Source organism: Scyliorhinus canicula, chromosome 2, assembly GCF_902713615.1.
Source record: "Scyliorhinus canicula chromosome 2, sScyCan1.1, whole genome shotgun sequence".
Taxonomy (NCBI): Eukaryota; Metazoa; Chordata; class Chondrichthyes; order Carcharhiniformes; family Scyliorhinidae; genus Scyliorhinus; species Scyliorhinus canicula.
The window spans coordinates 263,102,026-263,124,520 of record NC_052147.1 but is presented as its reverse complement, the minus strand read 5'-3'; the positions used below and the strand labels follow the sequence as shown (position 1 = coordinate 263,124,520).

The following is a 22,495-nucleotide window of genomic DNA, read 5'->3' as shown; positions in this document are numbered from 1 at the left end:
GTACATACTTATCAAGGACACGCAGTAGCTGTTCCTTGAACAAGCTCCACATTTCCATTGTGCCCATCCCTTGCAATTTCCCTCCCCATCCGATGCATCCTAAGTCTTGCCTCATCGCATCATAATTGCCTTTCCCCCAGATATAACTCTTGCCCTGCTGAAGACAACACGCTCCGGACACACAGGTCTTGACACCAGTGCACGCACCACTGCCGGGACTGAGGCGATCACGGTGGAAGGTCAAAGCCCCCGACAGACACGACCTTGAAGTCCACTTCACCCCCACTGGACTCTTTTTTTAACAGGGGGTGAATGTGGTAAACCTCTGTTAATGTATTATATATATTGTGGTAAACTGTTACTGTACTAAATGTATTGTGGTAAACCACTGCCTGATGGCTCCGCCTGTGGCTCCTCCCCTTGGGCTCGGTATGAAGGTGGCTGACCTCCGGTTCGGGAACAGTAGCCAGGAGGCTTTCTGTTTAGCTTATTAAAACCACAGTTTCGTTCACTACTCGTCTTGTGTTAATTGATGGCGCATCAAGTTGAGGGGTTCAGCGGAGGGCTTTGAGACACAGTGGGGTTGTTCATGACGATGTTTGAGGAACTGTTCGTCAAGGGGGAAGGGGAGGGGAGTAGGTAAAAGGGAAAAAATGTACAAACTGTGGAGTGTGCGTTTGTGGAGTGTGGTTTTTGTTCTATTTTAACACGTCTAGAATAAAATACATTAAAAAAGTAAAGTATTTCAATGCCTTGGGATAGTTTATTGGCGGTTTGGCGAGGAAGATGCAGACAAGGGGTGATGTGATGACACAGCACTTAGCACTGCTGCCTCACAGCGCCAGTGCCCGGATTGGATTCCGACCTTGGTTGACTGTGCGGAGTCTGCACATTCTTCCCTTGTCTGCGTGAGTTTTCTCCGGGTGCTCTAGTTTCCTCCCGCATTCTAAAGATAGGCAGGTTAGCTAGATTGGATGTGCTAAATTGTCCCTAGGTGGGGCTACAATGAAAGGGTGGTGGAGTGGGCCTGGGTAGGGTGCTCTTTCAGAGGGTCAGTGCAGACTCGATGGGCCAAATGGTCCCCTTCTGCACTGTAGGGATTCTATGGTTTCCAGCCTTGTTTGACCTCAGCCTTGGTTCCACTGGGGACCTGTGCAGGTGGGTAAGCCAACCTGTGTGTAACCTTAGAGCGCAGGCGCAATGCCGGCAAGCTGCCGTCCGGTGCGCAGGCGCGGGCAGCTGCCGGCGGGTTGGTGCGCAGGCGCGCTGCTCTGCGGGGTCCGGGGTTAGTGCGCAGGTGCAGTTGGCTCCCCGGCGGAGCGGAAAGGCCGGTGGGCGATTGTGCATCTTTTGGGCCGGGCGCGATGGCCGTTTCTCCGGGGCGCACGTCGCTGACCAGCGGTCGCTGTTGAGGCAAGGGCCTTTGGAGAGGGAGCATTCCTCGTTGTTATCGGTTCGCTGCTTCACACCGACGGAGTGGAGCTGAGGCCAGTATCCGGACCACCACCAGCCGCCGCCGCTCTAGTACCCGGGCCCCTGGCAGGAGGCCCCGGCCTTGTCGCTGGCGAGACCGTTGCCACAGGCCCAGCCTGCCTGGAGAATGGGAATCATCTTCACCAAACTCTGGAGACTCTTCAATCACCAAGGTGGGGCCCAGAGCAGCGGGTAAAGTGCCTGAGAGAGCCGGGGTGGGGGTGTCTGACTGCTCACTGAAACCCCCTCTCACAGCCAGCTTCACACTCTGAATGTATTTACAATCACAACCCTGACAACTCCACCTCGGGGAGGCTGACTGCCCCCACACAGCCTCGCTCACCCATTGTTATATTCGATTCATTCACCGTCACCATTTGACTACCATTTATTCTCTCTCCCGCTCTCTCTCTCTCTCTCTCATCCTACCTGCTTTAACCAATTGTTTCTAAAATCAGCCTCAATCTCATTTATGGTGTTGACCACAGCCAAGCTATTTAATCTGTCTCAATTGTATCTGACCAGTGAGGTTCAATTCGCTCACAACTTCAGATCCATTGAGCTCCACGTCTGGTCTGACCTATCCAGCCTTACTCTATTTATTTGCGCATCGCCTTACCAAAATAACAAGGCAGTGAATTTACTCTGCCTAAACGTTTCCAGTTTCTTTCTGTTTTGATTTCCGTATCCACTTCACGACTTCTCGTTTACGATATCTGACTCATCCACTCTCATTAGTAACCTTTGGATATTGTCTGCTAATAATTTTGTTCAGAAACACTTTTTGATTCTGAACCGCGCTGTTGACATTTTTCCTGATTCTGTTTTAAATGTGCATCATTGTGAGTTCAAGTTCAATCAAATAGACAAATCAACCGTTGTGCACCTAATTTGACTGCAATGCACGTCAGGTTCCATGGGTTTAAATGCATCATAAGAAGGCATATATTCAACTTGTTCAGGGATGAGTTAGTGTTAAATTTAAAAAGGAGGCTTTGTCTTCTATCTGTGTGGGCTTAATCTAAGGTTTCTTGTCGGTTGCAATGGTGCAAGTTTTGCTTTCTGGTTCTTGTGGTTGTGGTGTGTTTTATTTCAATGTACTTGGTTTATGAAGTGTTTGAGCATTAGTTTCTGTTTTGCAGACGAAAGCTGAAAATCAGTGGTAAGAGAGTGTAAGAACCATGGAACCTTGTTTCATGGTGTGACATAATTGTCAAAAATAGTTTGTGAGAAAAGTGTTAATTGATCATGATTATTGTATAACTGTATAAGAAGTTAAACTGTCTGTCAGAATGTTTCTTCCAAATTTGGCTAAGAAATACATTCTCATTTAACTGCCACGTTTGGCCCCATGTGATAGTGAAGGTGTGTTATATGTACTCTGGCATTCCCTGATGTAGACTATAGGTATTTTTCAATGCAGAGCTTCACTGCACTTATTGCTGGAGTTGCAAATTAAAGTTAGTACTGTTTTCTTTGTTAGTAATGTTCATGAGCTCTGTAGAAAGTAAAAAATTACCTGCAAGAGTTGGGAAAATGAAAACGCAACAGTGAACCGTGCCTATGTGGCAAAATAGATAAGAAAAGTTCTATTTTGCAATAAAGTACTAGTGGTTAGGCTTTTTAATGCTCTGAAGCTTTATTATGCACAAGTCACAGCCTTACTGCTGATTACTTCAAAGTGCAACTGGTAATAACAGGCATGTTGCACACTGAGAATTGTATTTAGTGCAAATGGAAGATTTGTTTCCCCTGACCTTTTTAAATGGTAGAAACCCGGTTGAATTGCTTGATCACTTTTCAAATCCACCTTCACTCTCCACCTTGCAGAATGAAGTTATACGCCGTGTTCAGAAGTAATCTCAAAACTCCTCGAGGCGGTCTTATAAGATGTTTGACTTTAGCTCAACTAAGATCTGTTTGAGAGTTAAAGGACCATATAAAAGATCAGGGTATGGTTCCATCAATTTCTAAACTGATGTGAGTAAACTTGCAATTGGGAACAGGTTGTTTTCTGTTTCTATCAATACATTGTTCCCGCAGTCAGAATTTCTCGTACTAACAGAAATGCACTTGGTGTCTAACCCAAGCACTTTTTAAATGTGATGAGAGTTGTGATGAAAGTACCCTTTCAATCAGTGAGTTCTAGATTGCCATGACCTGGATGAAAAGAATTTAATCTTAATTCGTCCATCTCCCACTTTAAAAAAAAAAAATCTTCTCTATTACTTTAAAATATCTACAGGCCTGATAGTATTTGTAGAAAGATCGGTTAATATTTTGGGATACAGTTCCTTCAGACTAAAATATCAACCTTCAAAAATGTTGAACATGCAAAAAGGGAAAAACAAGTTCATGGAATTGCAGAAAGGGAATTAAAGTCCTTTATGTTGTGAAAACTGCTTCTTTGAAAACTGGCAATCTAAAGGCATTAATTAAAAGACCAAAAAACCTATGCTCATCATCACTAGTATCTTGTACGCTACCATAAGCCTGAATTCTTTCATTTTGACAGTGATGAGAATAAACGATAATGTTGCATACAAGAGAACAGTGGGATATGTTATAGAAGGTATCATTGCTTAGGCACACCTTGTGACCAAAGGTTTATGGTAACATAACCACTAAGTGGCACCAATAGCATGAATTGTGAAAAGTGTAATTGGTTTGTTGTGCATAAACCACTAGTTCAGATATGTGCAATACATTCATTTCAACATCAAGTAAAGAATATTTTAAAGTGTGTTTTGTACTTCAAACATACGTTTGGTGGCACAGTGATTTGCACCGCTGCCTCACAGCTCCAGGGACCCTGGTTCAATTCTAGCCTCTGGTGACTGTGTGGAGTTTGCATTTCTCCCAGTGTCTGCGTGGGTTTCCTCCGGGTGCTCCGATTTCCTCCCACAGTCAAAAGATATACAGGTTAAGTGGATTGGCCATGCTAAATTGCCCCTTAGTGGCCAGCGGTTAGGTGGGGTTACTGGATTGCGGGGAGGTGTGGTCTTGGATAGTCCTCTTTCAAGGGCTGGTGTAGACTCGATGGGCCGAATGACCTCCTTCTGCACTGTAAATTCTATGATTGTCCACATCCACATTCTTGACTGTTGTTGGATGGGATTAGCTCGCTGTTAATCTGCAACCTTCAAACTAAATTATTTGTGACATCAGTTTCTAACACCAGCCATTTGTGGTAAGTGAGACTGTTGAACCAGGGACAGTTGTGATGTGGGCTGAAATGACGATTGCATCTGCCAAGTGCTGACATTCTGCATTGAATTTAAACCTGAGGTAGAAGGGCCGTTTTCTCAACTTCACATGTTTATTCAGGTGAAGCACTGATCAAAGTATTTATTTTGCCTCTGATGTCTGTTAATCCACCAAATCTAGCTAAAAGGAGAAGTAGTTGTTTGTTTTAATTATTATTTTAAATGTTTTGTACAAAATGGGAGGGCGTTAACTCAACTTTCTACAGGGTGACTTTTTTCATCTATAAAGTCTGTTAACTGCTACACAGAAAGGGGGCTAAGGCTCGAAAAATACATTTTCTTGGGAAGCAAAATGGATTAACAATATTTCAGGCTAAACGTTCAGAATGCAAATAGTAGTGGACAATCTGGCAAACGTGTTTGTTTCTTCTCTTGTAAAATTACTAAGGTGTGTTTGAAATAGAACACTCCATGAAATCCGCATCCCCTTGAATTCCAACTCTAAAAATAGCTGCTGAGTCTTGCAGTCATTGTTGACATCTCAGGGAACACTTTGAACCACATTGTCTTGATGGCAGTAACTACCAAAGATTTGGTTTGTTGAGTAAAAACTTTAGAAACAATAGGAACTATGCAACTTGCAAGTTTTGATTAACATTAAAGCCTTTGACTCAATTTCTTTATCGTCCATATGGAGATTCATTTTGGGTACGTTGTATGTTCATTCAAAGATTACATATAAATTAACAATAAAAAGAAAGAAAAGGACCCTATCACAGAGGCCTAACTTTGATCAATATGTATTAAAACTATTCCAATGCATTAAAATAATCAGGCAGAGACTTCCATCATGAGTGCCCATCCTCTTCCATTCATCAAACTCCTGTTAAAAGTTCTTATCGAAAAGAGCACAACTGAGCTCAAGAACCGATTTGACCTGTAACTGAAGGATTTTCGCCTTTTCTCCGAATGCATCAAATAGTAATACTGAGACAAGGGGTGATTCTCTTTGTAAATTAAATTAAATGAAAATCGCTTCTTGTCACGAGTAGGCTTCAATGAAGTTACTGTGAAAAGCCCCTAGTCGCCACATTCCGGCGCCTGTTCTGGGAGGCTGGTACGGGAATCGAACCGTGCTGCTGGCCTGCCTTGGTCTGCTTTAAAAGCTAGCGATTTAGCCCAGTGTGCTAAAACAGCCCCTGCATGACACTTTTGTCAAAATTCTTCGAAGCACATTTTGTCAAGAAAGATATGATCATCAAATAACCTTCCTGTCTGGTTCAATAAGCTCTGTACCCTTAGTCTGATTTCCTAAGACAACCGTATCAGGAGAGACATCCACAAAAGATAGTACTCTCAACTACAACTGCATTGAAGAGTTTCATCATAATAGTAGGATCTACTTGAAAGGATTTTAATTTTAGCACATCTGTACACTGTTCCCAATTCAACTTATCTACTTTGATACCAGGATACTTGTAGCTGGTAACAACTACATTGATACCAAGATACTTGTAGCTGGTAACAACTACCTTGTGCACATCATGAATCCTCACCAGAATATAGTTAGCTGGCTTTTTCCTAAAGTCTGTAACTAATTCTTTTGTTCCTGTTAAGAGAGTTATCATCGCACCATTTTACGAACTTCTCCACAAGTTCCTATAGTTTACTTCACTGTTCCTTATAAGATCTACAAGTACTGTATCATCAGTATACTTAAGGATCATTAATTTGTTGTGTTCTGATTGACGGTAATTTGTGTAGGGATGAAAAGCAAAGGTACACAGCCCCGAGGAAATCCAATATTCGTTAACATGGGCTCGAATAAATCCCAGAAAATAATACCTGTTGGGCGCTGTTGTGAAGGAAATCACATCCAAAGTAGGAGAGTGGAATTGGCATTGAGGTTTTTCAATTTCTCAATGAGTTTGATGGTAGCATGATATTGAAAGCTGAAGTAGAAGCAACAAAGGACACGTGAGCATAGTTGCCTTTTGGGTCAAGGCCTCTTTCTGCGATGTAACTTTTCTATGTTTTCTTTCTATGGTTCTTTCAGTTTTCTGCTGATCTGATCTGGGCTGCATGCTTTCTGTGGATTCATTGTCTTGAATTGCTTCTCTACCTCTTTTTTGTTGATAACGTGAGATCCTTCTAATTCGCAAAGTGAGGTATACTGCCAAATCATGTCCTCAAATTCTTCATTTTCAAACTGGCTAAAAAATCAATTCAATTCTTTACAACATAAGGATCACCAAGAAAGGTCTTCAGTGAATCTGAAACTGTTTCATAAACAACTCCTGCTGCCAGCTTCATTTATGCACGTGGAGAATATATAACAACATAATGTGTAATTGATTGAATTCACAAGGCAAGTAGAAGAGTTTAAAGCTATGCACAGTTGCTCATTATTAGCGAATACGTTTCTTAACATGAAAATTTTGACAGCAGCGTTTATTCACAAGAGTATTCATCTAACTCATGTTTGCAGCAAGTTCGTGGGTTTTGGTTCCAGAATGGACTTTAAAAGAAATGTAAAAATTTTCATAGCCGAAATTATGCAAAATAATTAATTGGAATTACACAATAAAAGAATGAAATTAACCTGTAAAAGCACATGTTAACATAACCCCAAAAAACTAAACTAAACTCTCTAACAGCTGACGATGACGAGCTCCTTTAAAAAAAGAATGGCTGCCATCTTAGATAGAACCCTTCTACCGACCCTCTAATGGTGTATTTAATGGGTGTCACAGTAGCACAGTGGGTTGCTTCACAGCTACTGTTGCTTCACAGCGCTAGGGTCCCAGGTTCGATTCCCAGCTTGGGTCACTGTCTATGCGGATTCTGCATGTTATCCCCATGTCTGCGTGGATTTCTTCTGGGCGCTCCGGTTTCCTCCCACAAGTCCCGAAAGACGTGCTTGTGAGGTGAATTGAACATTCTGAATTCTCCCTCAGTGTACCTGAACAGGCGCCGAAATATGGCGACCAGGGGCTTTTCACAGTAACTTCATTGCAGTGTTAATATAAACCTACTTGTGACAATAAAGATTACTAAAAAAAAAACCTTCTCCAAATTTAAACAAATCACATGGTCCCCCAGTCAAGCCAAGGCAGTGGATGGAGTAAGAGGCCTCCACCGAAGCAGAACGTGGGGCGTAAAATGGGGGAGCATTGAAAAATAAATTAAAATCGCGGGAGTATGTTCATTTTAATATACTGAGCCCTGCCCACCAAGGACAGAGGGAGGTTATCCCACCTCTGCAAGTCAGACTTAACACCATCAGCCAGGCAACATGGATTGGCCAACAATTGAGACTCTTAACGAAGCCTGTCTGATTTTCCGTGATCACCTCTGGGAGGCAGTGCTCCAGCCGCAGCGCCAGCACTTTCGCAAGTAACTTAATATCCAGATTTAAGAAATCGGTCCATATAATCTACACTGTTGGGTTTTTGTCTGCTTGAGAATCAAGGAGATAGGAGGTCTGTGTGAGGATAGAGAGCAACAAACCCCTGCATAGGGAGTCATTAATCATATCCATTATTAAAGGTACCAACCGCTCTGCGAAGTTCTTATAAAATTCAACTGGTAGGCCGTCAGGGCCAGAGGCTTTACTTGTTTGCATCCACCCAGTGCATTTCGCAATTTTCTCTGGGCCCAATTGCGATTCCAACTCCTTGCTCCTCTTTCCCCTCCACAGCTAGGATGATAAGCTTCCTAAAAAGTCGGTAATGACTGATTCCTCAACTGGAGGCTCCGATCTATTTGGACCCCGATAAAATGACTCAAAAGCCAGATTGACCTGAGGAGGAGCGGAAACCAGATTGTTGCTTGAGATATGTACCTGAATGTTGTCCCGTTAATTCGCCTGCCACTTCAGCTGGTGAGCAAAGAAGCGACTGGCCTTCTCCCCATATTCATAAAACATAGCCCTCTAGCATCGCAAGCAGCCCACCGCTTTGTTGACAATAACTTGAATTGTGACTGCAGCTTTTTCTTACTTGTCAACAACTCTGGGGTCGGGGCAAATGAGTACTGGTGGTCCGCCTCAAGAATACAATCCACCAGCCTCTGCAGCTCCACTCTCATTGAGTGGCTGTTTCATTGCAGGGGCTGTTTAGCACAGGGCTAAATCGCTGGCTTTGAAAGCAGACCAAGGCAGGCCAGCAGCACGGTTCAATTCCCGTACCAGCCCCCCCGAACAGGCGCCGGAATGTGGCGACTAGGGGCTTTTCACAGTAACTTCATTTGAAGCCTACTTGTGACAATAAGCAATTTTCATTTCATTATCTGCATTATATGCACTTTGTAGGCAATAATCCCCCCCCCCCCCCCCCCCCCCCCCCCGCCCGCCAAGGTTCACCTTAAGGACATCATACAGCGCAGAAGATGAGACTGACTCACTTTTATAAAATTTTATATATTCCCATTGAGTTCATAAAATTTATTGTCCAAGAATAATGCTGTGTCCAATCTCCATGGCGGGCATTGGGAAAGTCTAATTAGTGCTAAGTAAATGAAGTATGGGACATGATCTGGAATCCTAATTGCGGAGTAACCAGCGCCACCATCGAAGGGAGGCGAGACCTATCCACCACAAAAAACAACCACGAGTATACTTGATGCTCATGAAAACTGTTTATCACCTGGATGCAAAAAGCATCAAGGTTCTCCCCCCCCCGCCACTCCCCAAAACCATCTTCTATCAAAAACATCATAGCTCTGGCCACCCCTGATGGAGTCGGAGATTTAGGTTTGGACCGATCCGACAAGGGCTCAGAACACAATGCAAATCTAAATCGGGGAGGCCAGTAAATTATTAATAAAATTCCCATTGTCCCAGTTTGGAGCATAGGTATTAATCAGAACCACTGGAGTGCCCACCAAAGAGCCACAGACAGCAACATGTCTGTCATTGGGGTCGGCCAAGATTTTCGCAGCAGAAAACGGAACCCTTTTATGAATTATTACTGCACCCTGGGCCCTAAGACCGAAGCCCAAATGAAAAACTTGCCCCACCCACCCCTTCTGCTCCTTGTCTGGTCTCTGACCCGCAAATGAGTTTCCTGCAAAAATACCACATCAAAATTTTAACTCTTAAGGTGAGCAAATACTCTCAACCTTTTCACTGGGCCGTTCAACCCCCTGACATTCCAGGTGACCAAACAAACCGGGGTTCTCTCATCCCTCTCAATCCAGAGTCAGCCATTTCAACCAAGAGAAATTACCCAGTAGATATAAAAAAAAGTACAGCAACCAGGCTAACCCAAGCTGGCCACCAAATCACGAAACGAAACAAAGAAAAATCTACAGTTTTTCTGTAGATTTCAGTAAACTCCTCCTTGCCCTCACCCTCTGATACAGTCCCACCCAAATACGCATACAGATAACAGCATGGTGAACGTGAACAATTAAAATCTACTCCTCGCAAACAAAACAAGAACACTAAGCTTATGATTTAAAACAAAACTCATATAATGAGCTGTAGTCAACCCTTAACTCTTAGGTTAACCGGGCGGCTGCCGACTAGAGTGAAAGAAAATGGTTGCGCACAGCAAAGTATTAAAGCCCCATAAACTATTGTGCTCCAACAGGGAATGATATATTTTCGTAACAATCAGAACAGAACCCCACATGAAACTAAACCCCAAACTTGAGCCCAAACTGTAAAAATTCAACCCCAACAAGAACAGGAAAATGCAAAAATAAACATAGCACCCCAACAATTCAACATGCCCGTCCTCAACATCCAAAATAAAAATCAATCACACTGCGCCCAACCCGGATTTCTTTCCAAAGGAATCCGTCTCACCTGGCGATTCTAATAAATAGTCCTTTCCCTCGAAAGTTACTCTTAACCGCACCGGGTCCACCACACCAAATCAGACTCCACTTTTGTACAGGGTGGCCTTAGCTTTATTGAACGCAACCCTCTTCGCCAGCTCTGTTCCAATCCTGGTATAACATGATGGGGTGTCTTTCCTATTTGAAATCGCGATGTTCCTTCACCCACCTCAGAACCCGCTCTTTCTCGTTGAAGCGATGAAACTTCACTATTACCAAATGCTTGAATCCACAGGATGAGGCCTCTGCCGGAGTGTACGTTTGGCCGCAGGCAGGGATGTGAATCTACCCTTCCCCACCATCTTCCCAAATATCACCACAAAGTAATCAGTGGGTGTTGGGCCTTCCATCCCCTCCGGCACCTCCACGATTCAAACGATTCCTCCAGGATCCATTCTCTAAAATTCATCTTGGCCTTCAGCGACTTATTTGCCTCGGCCACCAGAGGCCTCTCCACTTCCAATGAGGCAATGTGATCACTATGTCTCAAAAGGGCCACTTCCATGTCTATTATCATGGCTCCATGGGATTTCACGGTATTGTGGCCTTTTCCAGAGCCACTCTTAACGGGGGCCAAGGCCGTATCCACCGATTTGAGGAGGGCCTTCGACACAACCTGCCAATGCTTGTTAAATTCTTTTGCCAATGTGCGCGAAAGCACCTTGGCTGTTAGTGGAATGCTCAGAGCTCCAAAGACTAACTCCGCCATTTTTTCTGCCAGCAAGCTCAGAGGTCTCTGATTCCGTTGATGAACATCTACTGTCTGCTTTTCCCACCCCTGGCATTTCTGGGCATTTCACCTATATAGGATCCTTATTCCATTAATGTTGTGGGTTTTCAAACAAAAATACCCCCTTTTAACTGAAAGAAAAGGGCTAAAAGTACAATACTCTAGTGGGTGCCATGCCATGGAAGTTTTGCCCATACCCTACATAATGCCACCAGAAGCCCAATTATGGACTAGAGCAGATAATTCAAATCAATATCTCACTGAGGGCGCGCTGCATTACCAGAAGTTTCTTAACATGAACGTTTTGGCACCAACATTTATTCAGAGTATTCATCTAATTCACGTTTGAGTCAAACATAGAACATAGAGAAATCCAGCACAGAACAGGCCCTTCGGCCCACGATGTTGTGCCGAACTTTTGTCCTAGGTAAGATTACCATAGAATTTTGGACACTAAGGGCAATTTATCATGGCCAATCCACCCAACCTGCACATCTTTGGACTGTGCGAGGAAACTGGAACACCCGGAGGAAACCCATGCACACACGGGGAGGATGTGCAAACTCCACACAGACAGTGACCCAAGCCGGAATCGAACCTGGGACCCTGGAACTGTAAAGCAGTTGTGCTATCCACAATGCTACCGTGCTGCCCTTAAGAACAAATTAATCCACACTCCAGTATTCTACCCTAATCCATGTACCTATCCAATAGCCGCTTGAAGGTCCCTAATGTTTCCAACTCAACTACTTCCACAGGCAGTGCATTCCATGCCCCCACTACTCTCTGGGTAAAGAACCTACCTCTGACGTCCCCCCTATATCTTCCACCATTTACCTTGAATTTATGTCCCCTTGTAATGGTTTGTTCCACCCAGGGAAAAAGTCTCTGACTGTCTCTTCTATCTATTCCTCTGATCATCTTATAAACCTCTATCAAGTCGCCCCTCATCCTTCTCAGTTCTAATGAGAAAAGGCCTAGCACCCTCAACCTTTCCTCGTAAGACCTACTCTCCATTCCAGGCAACATCCTGGTAAATCTCCTTTGCACCTTTTCCAAAGCTTCCACATCCTTCCTAAAATGAGGTGACCAGAACTGCACACCACACAGTATTCCAAATGTGGCCGTACCAAGGTTTTGTACAGCTGCATCATCACCTCACGGCTCTTAAATTCAATTCCTCTGCTAATGAACGCTAGTACACCATAGGCCTTCTTCACAGCTCTATCCACTTGAGTGGCAACTTTCAAAGATCTTTGAACATAGACCCCAAGATCTCTCTGCTCCTCTACGTTGCCAAGAACCCTACCGTTAACCCTGTATTCCACATTCATATTTTTCCTTCCAAAATGGACACCCTCACACTTGTCAGGGTTAATCTCCATCTACCACTTCTCAGCCCAGCTCTGCATCCTATCTATGTCTCTTTGCAGCCGACAACAGCCCTCCTCACTATCCACAACTCCACCAATCTTCGTATCATCTGCAAATTTACTGACCCACCCTTCAACTCCCTCATCCAAGTCATTAATGAAAATCACAAACAGCAGAGGACCCAGAACTGATCCCTGCGGTACGCCACTGGTAACTGGGCTCCAGGCTGAATATTTGCCATCCACCACCATTCTCTGACTTCTATCGGTTAGCCAGTTCGTTATCCACCTGGCCAAATTTCCCACTATCCCATGCCTCCTTACTTTCTGCATAAGCCTACCATGGGGAACCTTATCAAATGCCTTACTAAAATCCATGTACACTACATCCACTGCTTTACCATCATCTACATGCTTGGTCACCTCCTCAAAGAAGTCAATAAGACTTGTAAGGCAAGACCTACCCCTCACAAATCCGTGCTGACTCCCTAATCAAGCAGTGTCTTTCCAGATGCTCAGAAATCCTATCCCTCAGTACCCTTTCCATTACTTTGCCTACCACCGAAGTAAGACTAACTGGCCTGTAATTCCCAGGGTTATCCCTATTCCCTTTTTTGAACAGGGGCACGACATTCACCACTCTCCGATACCCTGGTACCACCCCTGTTGACAGTGAGGACGAAAAGATCATTGCCAACGGCTCTGAAATTTCATTTCTTGCTTCCCATAGAATCCTTGGATATATCCCATCAGGCCCGGGGGACTTGTCTATCCTCAAGTTTTTCAAAACGCCCAACACATCTTCCTTCCTAACAAGTATCTCCTCAAGCTTACCAGTCTGTTTCACACTGTCCTCTCCAACAATATGGCCCCTCTCGTTTGTAAGAACTGAAGAAAAGTACTCGTTAAAGACCTCTCCTATCTCGTCAGACTCAATACACAATCTCCCACTACTGTCCTTGATACCCTCGCTCTAATCATTCTTATATTTCTCATATATGTGTAAAAGGCCTTGGGGTTTTCCTTGATCCTACCCGCCAAAGATTTGTCATTCCCTCTCTTAGTTCTCCTAATCCCTTTCTTCACTTCCCTCCTGGCTATCTTGTATCCCTCCAGCGCCCTGTCTGAACCTTGTTTCCTCAACCTTACATAAGTCTCCTTCTTCCTCTTAACAAGACATTCAACCTCTCTTGACCATCTCTTCCCTGCCTGACAGGGACATACATATCAAAGACACGCAGTACCTGTTCCTTGAACAAGTTCCACATTTCACTAGTGTCCTTCCCTGACAGCCTATGTTCCCAACATATGCACTTCAATTCCTGTCTGACAGCATTGTATTTACCTTCCCCCAATTGTAAACCTTGCCCTGTTGCACGCACCTATCCCTCTCCATAACTAAAGTGAAAGTCACAAGAATTGTGGTCACTACCTCCAAAATGCTCCCCCACTAACAATCTATCACCTGCCCTGGTTCATTACCAAGTACCAAATCCAATATGGCCTCCCCTCTGGTCGGACAATCTACATACTGTGTTAGAAAAGCTTCCTGGACACACTGCACAAACACCACCCCATCCAAACTATTTGATTTAAAGAGTTTCCACTCAATGTTTGGGAAGTTGAAGTCACCCATGACTACTACCCTGTGACTTCTGCACCTTTCCAAAATCTGTTTCCCAATCTGTTCCTCCACATCTCTGCTGCTATTGGGGGGGCCTATAGAAAACTCCCAACAAGGTGACTGCTCCTTTCCTATTTCTGACTTCAACCCATACTATCTCAGTAGGCAGATCCTCCTCGAACTGCCTTTCTGCAGCTATGATACTACTCTAATTAACAATGCCACCCCCCACCTCTTTCGATTTCCCCCCCACGGTTCGATTCCCGTAACAGCCTCCCCGAACAGGCGCCGGAATGTGGCGACTAGGGGCTTTTCACAGTAACTTCATTTGAAGCCTACTCGTGACAATAAGCGATTTTCATTTTTCATTTTTACCATCCTCCCTAATCTTGTTGAAACATCTATAACCAGGGACCTCCAACAACTATTTCTGCCCCTCTTCTATCCAAGTTTCCGTGATGGCCACCACATCGTAGTCCCAAGTACCGATCCATGCCTTAAGTTCACCCACCTTATTCCTGATGCTTCTTGCGTTGAAGTATACACACTTCAACCCATCTCCTTGCCTGCAAGTACTCTCCTTTGTCAGTGTTACCTTCCCCACTGCATCACTACACGATTTGGTGTCCTGAATGTCGGCTTCCTTAGTTGCTGGACTACAAATCCGGTTCCCATTCCCCTGCCAAATTAGTTTAAACCCTCCCGAAGACTACTAGAAAACCTCCCTCCCAGGATATTGGTGCCCCTCTGGTTCAGATGCAACCCGTCCTGGTTGTACAGGTCCCACCTTCCCCAGAATGCGCTCCAATTATCCAAATACCTGAAGCCCTCCCTCCTACACCATTCCTGCAGCCACGAGTTCAACTGCACTCTCTCCCTATTCCTAGCCTCACTATCACGTGGCACCGGCAATAAACCAGAGATGACAACTCTGTCTGTCCTGGCCTTTAACTTCCAGCCTAACTCCCTAAACTGGTTTACTACCTCCACACCCCTTTTCCTACCTATGTCGTTGGTACCAATGTGCACCACGACTTCTGGCTGCTCACTCTCCCCCTTCAGGATCCTGAAGACACGATCCGAGACATCCTGGCCCTGGCACCCGGGAGGCAACATATCTTCCGGGAGTCTCGCTCGCGACCACAGAATCTCCTATCTATTCCCCTAACCATTGAATCTCCTATTACTATTGCTTTTCTATTCTCCCCCCTTCCCTTCTGAGCCCCAGAGCCAGACTCAGTGCCAGAGACCTGGCCGCTAGGGCCTTTCCCCGGTAGGTCATCCCCCCCCCAACAGCATCCATAACGGTATACTTGTTTTGAAGGGGAACGGCCACGAGGGATCCCTGCACTGTCTGCCTGTTAGTTTTCTTTCCCCTGACTGTAACCCAGCTACTCTTGTCCAATACCTTGGGTGTGGCTACCTCCCTGTAACTCTTCTCGATAACCCCCTCTGCCTCCCGGATTATCCGAAGTTCCTCCAGCTCCAGTTCCCTAACACGGTCTCTGAGGAGCTGGAGTCGGGTGCACTTCCCGCAAGTATAGTCAGCGGGGACACCGGTGGTATCCCTCACAACCCACATCCTACAGGAGGAGCATGCAACTGCCCTAGCCTCCATCCCCTCTTACGTTACAGAATATAGCTGCCCTGTAGACCAACTGGACCTCCGCCCTCCGATTCTGCTCCCTGTCAGCTGCACTCTGTAAACTCCTGGCTCCCTTCTCGCTCTTTGCGGAAATGAAATGAAAGGAGCACCTTGCTCCCTCCTCACCGAACTCCCTCAGTCACCAAACTCTCGCTATAGCACTCAAATGCACCAAGTTCAGCACTCCCTCAGTCACCAAACTCTCACTATAGCACTCAAATGCACCAAGTTCAGCACTCCCTCAGTCACCAAACTCTCACTATAGCACTCAAATGCACCAAGTTCAGCACTCCCTCAGTCACCAAACTCTCACTATAGCACTCAAATGCACCAAGTTCAGCACTCCAGTGCAAACAAAGTCTGCACTGTAGCTGGATCCTTTTTATACTGTGAATCTAGCCTCTGAAAACTGGCCTGATCCAATTAACTAATTAACAAGCTCCAGCTGCAAGTACCTGCAAGTAGAACCTTTGTTTAAAGCTGATTCAGAATTCATTCTCTTCTGAACCAAACAGCAACTTTTAAGTTAATTAACTAAATAAAAGAAATACTAGACTTTAGATAAAAATGATCCCTTATACTCACTCAGTCACCAAACTCTCACTATCGCACTCAAATGCACCAAGTTCAGCACTCCAGTGCAAACAAGTTTGTGTGTTTCGTTTCCATTATTATTTTGAGCAGATAAACCAAACCGACACCTTGCTGAAGGCATGTTGCATTGCCAGAAATACTGTATCACCTACACAACAGATTTAAAACAAAATCCTGGCAACAGTGGTCAGTCAGCCTGACAGCTATGGTGTGAAACTGTGACAATAATACAGAGCAAAGTGAATTGGCACTTGGCAAAATAGAGGCTAATAAAATAGAGGCTAATAAATGAAAGCTAACACGGGTGTGTTAAGGGCAAAGCAAGTTTGACGTCTTGATTAAACTCTTGGAAATAATGGAGAGTTGACATGAGTAGTATAGGTTTTTGAGTATGTGAAATTTGAAAATGGTTTTGGTAAAATACCACATAAGAAACATGTTAAACTGGTAACAAATGTGAGTAAAGGGACAATGGCTGCATAGAAACAAAATTGGCTGGGGGTAGAACACTTGCTTGAAGGAATCACGAGCCACCTAAAGGCCTTTGCTGTATGGCAGTGAAGCTAAGCCAATTTACACCAACTAAGAACAACTCAATAACTTCTGTCTCCAGTGTCGATCATGTGGACAAGGGGATCAAGCATAGTGGAATGTTTGTTGATGGTACAAAACTAACAACAAAGATTCAGGAGATTGATTCCTGAAATGAGAATGTAGTCCCATGAGGAAAGATACAGATTACTGGACTGAGATGAGAAATAATTTCACTCGAAGGGTTGTGAATCTTTGGAATTCTCTACCCCACAGGCTTCTGGATGCTCCATCATTGAATACGTTTAAGACTCGGATAGTCAGATTTTTGGAGTCTCAGGGAACTGAGTGATGTGAGAAGTGGATGGGAAAATGGGGTTGAAGCCCAAGATCAGCCATGATTGTGTAGAATGGCAGAGTAGGCTCAATGGGTTTTGTGGCCAATATCTTCTACTTATGTTCTTAGACAGTAAAATGGGCCTACATTCTGTTAAGTTCAGAAGAATGAGAGGTGGTCTCATTGAAATGTATACAATTCTTAGGGCGGCACCATAGCCCTGAATGTTGATGCCACTGGAACATTTCAGGGCTCGAGCAGGGACTGGGGCGGCATTTGTCAATCTTCAGCTCACACGTGAATCCGTGAGGTCACAGATGCCCGGGCAGCTGACCCGTATGAACTTTGAGTTGGATCAAGTCCATCAAGGTGCCTGGATATTAGGATTCTCTGTCATCGCCGGATGCCCCAGGTCCAGGGTTGCCGGCCAGCCTTGCCGAGGGCGATTGCTCTCTCCTCGGTCAACCCCGCAGTCTCCAGGGCTTGCTCCTGGGAGGGGTGGAAAACTGATATCTGGAAATCCGCCACTCGTCTGGGCCCTATTACACCTACCTCTCCTGTGGGGAAGAGAGGGCATTGTGAGCCGTGCGCTTGGTGCATGGGGGAGGGGTGATCTATGGCAGGTGGCATGTGTGGGCACCGCACCTGGACATGGAAGGATTGTGCTGGTGAGTGCCAGGGTGTGCTGGGGTGCAGTGATTGGATGTGGGGGAAAGAAGCTGCGAGTTGCCAGCTGCTGACTGGGGAATCTGGGGAGTGGCAGACAGACTGATGCCAGGGGGCTGGTGTTAAAGTACCCTTGCAGTTGGTGGAGGTTGTTGGTGGTCTTCCTGCACTGTACAGTGGTCCGCCTGGTCAGGCAGTCTGAACTGATGGCCGCTGCCACTGCCTCCCAGGTGGTATGGGCAGCCCTACTGGTGGTCTTTTGACCCCCTCAAGGGAACAGGATGTCCTGTTTCGGATCCACAGCGCCCAGAAGCCTGGTCAGGTCAGCATCGCTAAAGTGGGGAGCAGGTCTGCGTGTTGCCATGCCTGTGTTCTGACTGGGAGCGAGTTGTGAGGGAGCACTTAAAAGTAGCTCCCCGTTGTAAGCAGGGAGCTGCCGAGGTGCGAGTCTGGCGAATGAGATGCTCAGGGAACCAGTAATGGTGTGAAGCTCATAGGGGCTCACTTTTGGCACTAAGTGCCGTTAATTGTGCGCCACGATCTTTGAAACACCTGGCCAATCGTGCCCGTAATTACTATTGGAACTGTCTCCGTTAAATCGTGCCTTACGTTACTATGATGAGGGCTGGCCATTTAGGATTGGGATGAGAAACATTCTTCAGAGGCTTGTGAATCTGTATAATTCTATATCCCACATGACAGTGGATCTAGACAGATCAGTAGAATTCTGGGACTGAGGGAATCATGGTATATGGAGATAGAGCTGGGAAGCTCTCGGGTGGAAGATCAGTCATGATCTTAGTGATTGGAGCAGGTGCAAGAGGCTGTATGACTAACTCCTGTTCCTGTTCATTCTCGTGGCTTGCCTCCCACTTTGCATGCTCGAATCTTGGTCTTATACCAAGGGGCAGCATGGTAGCACAGTGGGTAGCACTGTGGCTTCATAGCACCAGCCTCCCAGGTTCGATTCCCCGCTAGGTCACTGTCTGTGCAGAGTCTGCATGTTCTGCCTGTATCTGCATGGGTTTCTTCCGGGTGCTCCGAAGACGTGCGGTTAGGTGGATTGGCCATTCCAAATTGCCCTGAGTGTCCAAAAAGATTAGGAGGGGTTATTGGGTTATGGGGATAGAGTGGAAATGAGGGCTTAAGTGGGTCGGTGCAGTGTCGATGGGCCAAATGGCCGCCTCCTACAAAAGAAAGGGACAGCACGGTACCACAGTGGTTAGCAAAGTTGCTTCACAGCTCCAGGGTCCCAGGTTCGATTCCTGGCTTGGGTCACTGTTGCGGAGTCTGCATGGTCTCCCTGTGTCTGCATGGGTTTCTTCCGGGTGCTCCGGTTTCGTCCCATAGTCCAAAGATGTGCAGGTTAGGTGGATTGGCCATGCTAAATTGTCATTAGTGTCCAAAAAAAAGGTTAGCTGGGGTTAAGGGATAGGGTGGAGGTGTGGGCTTAAGTGGGGTGCTCTTTCCAAAACCGGTGCAAAATCTCTGCTGTCAGTATCCTGTTCTCGCAGACTTATCTTGGCTCCCAGTCCTGCAATGCATTGATTATAATATTCACAACCTTGTTTTTAAATCCCTTCATTGCCTTGTTGCTCTCTCTCTAATATTTCTCCATTTCTGGCGCTTTGTGCATCCTTGATTTTAACTTTACCAAAACGTATTAAAATTTATAAAGACTGCATATAAATATGATATCTCTTTCTGCCTTAAGACATAATATATTGTAAAAAACGTGCAACACAATAATACTGTGAAGTGAAAGGATTCCTCGACCAATTTTAATTAGTTTTAGTTACCACTGGTGGCAATGCCTTCAGCTGTTTCAGCCCTTTGAGTTGGCGACATAGTGATAATGTCACTGGGCTAGTAATCCAGACATCTGGTCTAATGCTCTAGGGTTCTAGCTGATGGAATTTAAATTTAATTAATAACTCGTCTCAGCAATGGGGAAGCATGAAACTATCATCTAATATGGGCGGTACAGTCGTACAACGGTTAGCACTGTTGCTTCACAGCACCAGGGACCTGGGTTCGGTTTCCGTCTTGAGTCACTGCCTGCGGAGTCTGCATGTTCTCCCCGTGTCTGCGTGGGTTTCCTCCGGGTGCTTCGGTTTCCTCCCGCAAGTCCCGAATGACATGCTTGAATATTCTTTCTCCATGTACCCGAACAGGCTGTGTAGTGTGATGACTAGTAACTTCATTGCAGTGTTAATGTGAGCCTACTTGTGACACTAATAAAGATCATTATTATTCAAGACCCATCTGGTTGTCTGTTTAAAGGAAGGAAAACTGCCATCCTTACCCTGTCTGGCTTGCGTGCGACTTCACACACTCAGTAATGTGGTAGACTGTTCAATCCGTGCAAGGGCAGTTAGGGCTGGGTAACAAATACTGGTCTTGTCAGCAACACCAGCATCCCATGAAAGAATCCTTTTAAAACTTGCCTTGTTTGGTCATTTTTAATATCTTGTTGCATTATATGGTGTCAGGTTTTATTTGCTAACTCCCGTGTGAAGCAACTCCCCTGTGAAGCACCTTGAGACATTTAGTTATGTTAAGGGTGTTATATAATTGAAGTTGTTCTTGTAGATGGACAATACTAAAAGTCACAAGGATGGTCATTGTGTAAATTGGAAATATACTGATGCAGTGGGGTGGGATTTGCTCTCTAGTGGGGTCAAAACAGAGAAAGCATTGTTTTGCAGCTGATGTTTTAAAATATTCTTCTACCTTGAAGAATCACTACAAACAAATAGCAGGCTTAAATGCATATTATTGGACAGGTGGTTCGGGTTACATATTGTTTTTAGGAGTTGTTTGGGCAGAATCCCTGCGTGGCATTTTTTAAAAATGACTGATTCTGGCCTTTTCTTTCCATGTTGTAAACCCAGGACCTCGAAACAAATATTCGGCACTATTCTGCATTATTTGTTCATCCAATCCATCCTCTTGGTTGAATTGTTATTTTAAGAGTTTCTTTCACTTTTTTTTTCAATGAGTAGTTGTTAAATTCAGCGTCAAGTTATATAAAAAAGAATGTTTGGGCGTTTGAGGCAGTTATCCTGTCCGTCTGTTTGCAAAATGCAATGTAATTTCTGTAAGATGTTGGGGTTAGCACTGTTCGAAATGCTCTACAAGGAGCAATTTACTAAACACTTTTCAATTGAAGTAACAGACAAACTTTAACTGTGTTACTGATATATTTGTGTTCAGTGATCTCAGTAATTCCAGGTGGAAGAATAGTGATTTATTATAGTGAATGGGATGTTCTTTATTCAGCCACAGACTCTATGGCACTGAAAGTATGAAAGTTGTAAATTTAATTGTGTGCCAGGTTGAGTATGACATGAGTAATAATGTAAACATTGTCCAAGCCTTCCTTTTTGTTCAACGTCTTATTTTCTGCTCACTTGGTAGTACAATGCTGGGAGTATATTACCCAGCAACAGCATTGGCTCGCTGAGATCACTTCCAATGCTGTCATAAATGTAATTACACTATCACCTAAACCACTTTACTCCTCCGTTATTGCATAAAATATATAAAAGACTGCTAGCAAGATTTAAAAGTGTATAATCAAAATACATTTTTTTTTTCCTGGGTTTCCTCCAGGTGCTCTGGTTTCCTCCCACAATCCAAGTGCAGGTTCGGTGGATTGGCCATGCTAAATTGCCCCTTGATGTCCAGGGATGTGCAGATTAGGTTACGGGGTTAAGGTGATAGGGCAAGAGGACCTGGGTAGGGAGGTCTTTCGGAGGGTTGGTGCAGACCCAATGGATGGCCTCCTGTACTGTAGGGATGCTATGATTCCATGCTATGATTCTGCAAATGATGTTGAATCTGCAATGTCTCCCAACATTTTTCATTTTATTTGTATTCAACATATATCCCTCTGATTAAGTCCAAAAGATTCATTCACAGAGCCATGCTGGCTACCGCTGTAGTGACAGTTTTCGTTCCACACAAAGATGCAGCATTTTGTTTTAGCATAATATGATTGCAATTGTCCAGTTTTGCTCTAAGTTAATCAAGGATCAAAAATGCTGAATTGCTCATTTCAGTAAACTTTTCAAAATTTGTTACCCCAAACTTTTTATGTCTCGCACTTGTTTGCATCTTTTGTAACTTCAGGGTGCCCTTAAAATGTTTGCTGGCCAGTGAAGTAGAGCCATTATAGTATAGTAGCATTGTGGTAATGTTCCTGGACTGGTAATACTGAGGCCTGGATTAATGTTCTCAAATTGAGAGTTCCCATCTCCTCATGGTAATTGGGGAATTAAAATTTAATTAATTAAATAATCTGACCAAAAATGCTAGTCCCAGTAATTATAGTACAGAATTATAGAATTGTTATGGTGCAGAAGGAAGTCATTTGGCACACACTGCCTACACCGGCTGTCTGAATGAACAAGTCACCTTGTGCCAATTCTACACCTTCTGCCCTTAACCCTGTGCATTTTTACTTTTTA

The 22,495-nt window shown here is 44.6% G+C and overlaps 1 protein-coding gene across 1 annotated transcript in view; it reads left to right on the top strand.

Annotated features, from left to right (window-relative positions):
• Positions 1 to 1,287: 1,287 nt before the first annotated feature.
• The window catches only part of arl5a (ADP-ribosylation factor-like 5A), a 60,672-nt gene continuing 39,464 nt past the window's right edge, over positions 1,288 to 22,495 (top strand). Inside the window, exon 1 of the mRNA XM_038790021.1 lies at positions 1,288 to 1,646. Coding sequence (XP_038645949.1) covers positions 1,601 to 1,646 — 46 coding nt within the window. The 5' untranslated portion in view covers positions 1,288 to 1,600. The remainder of the gene's footprint in view (positions 1,647 to 22,495) is intronic.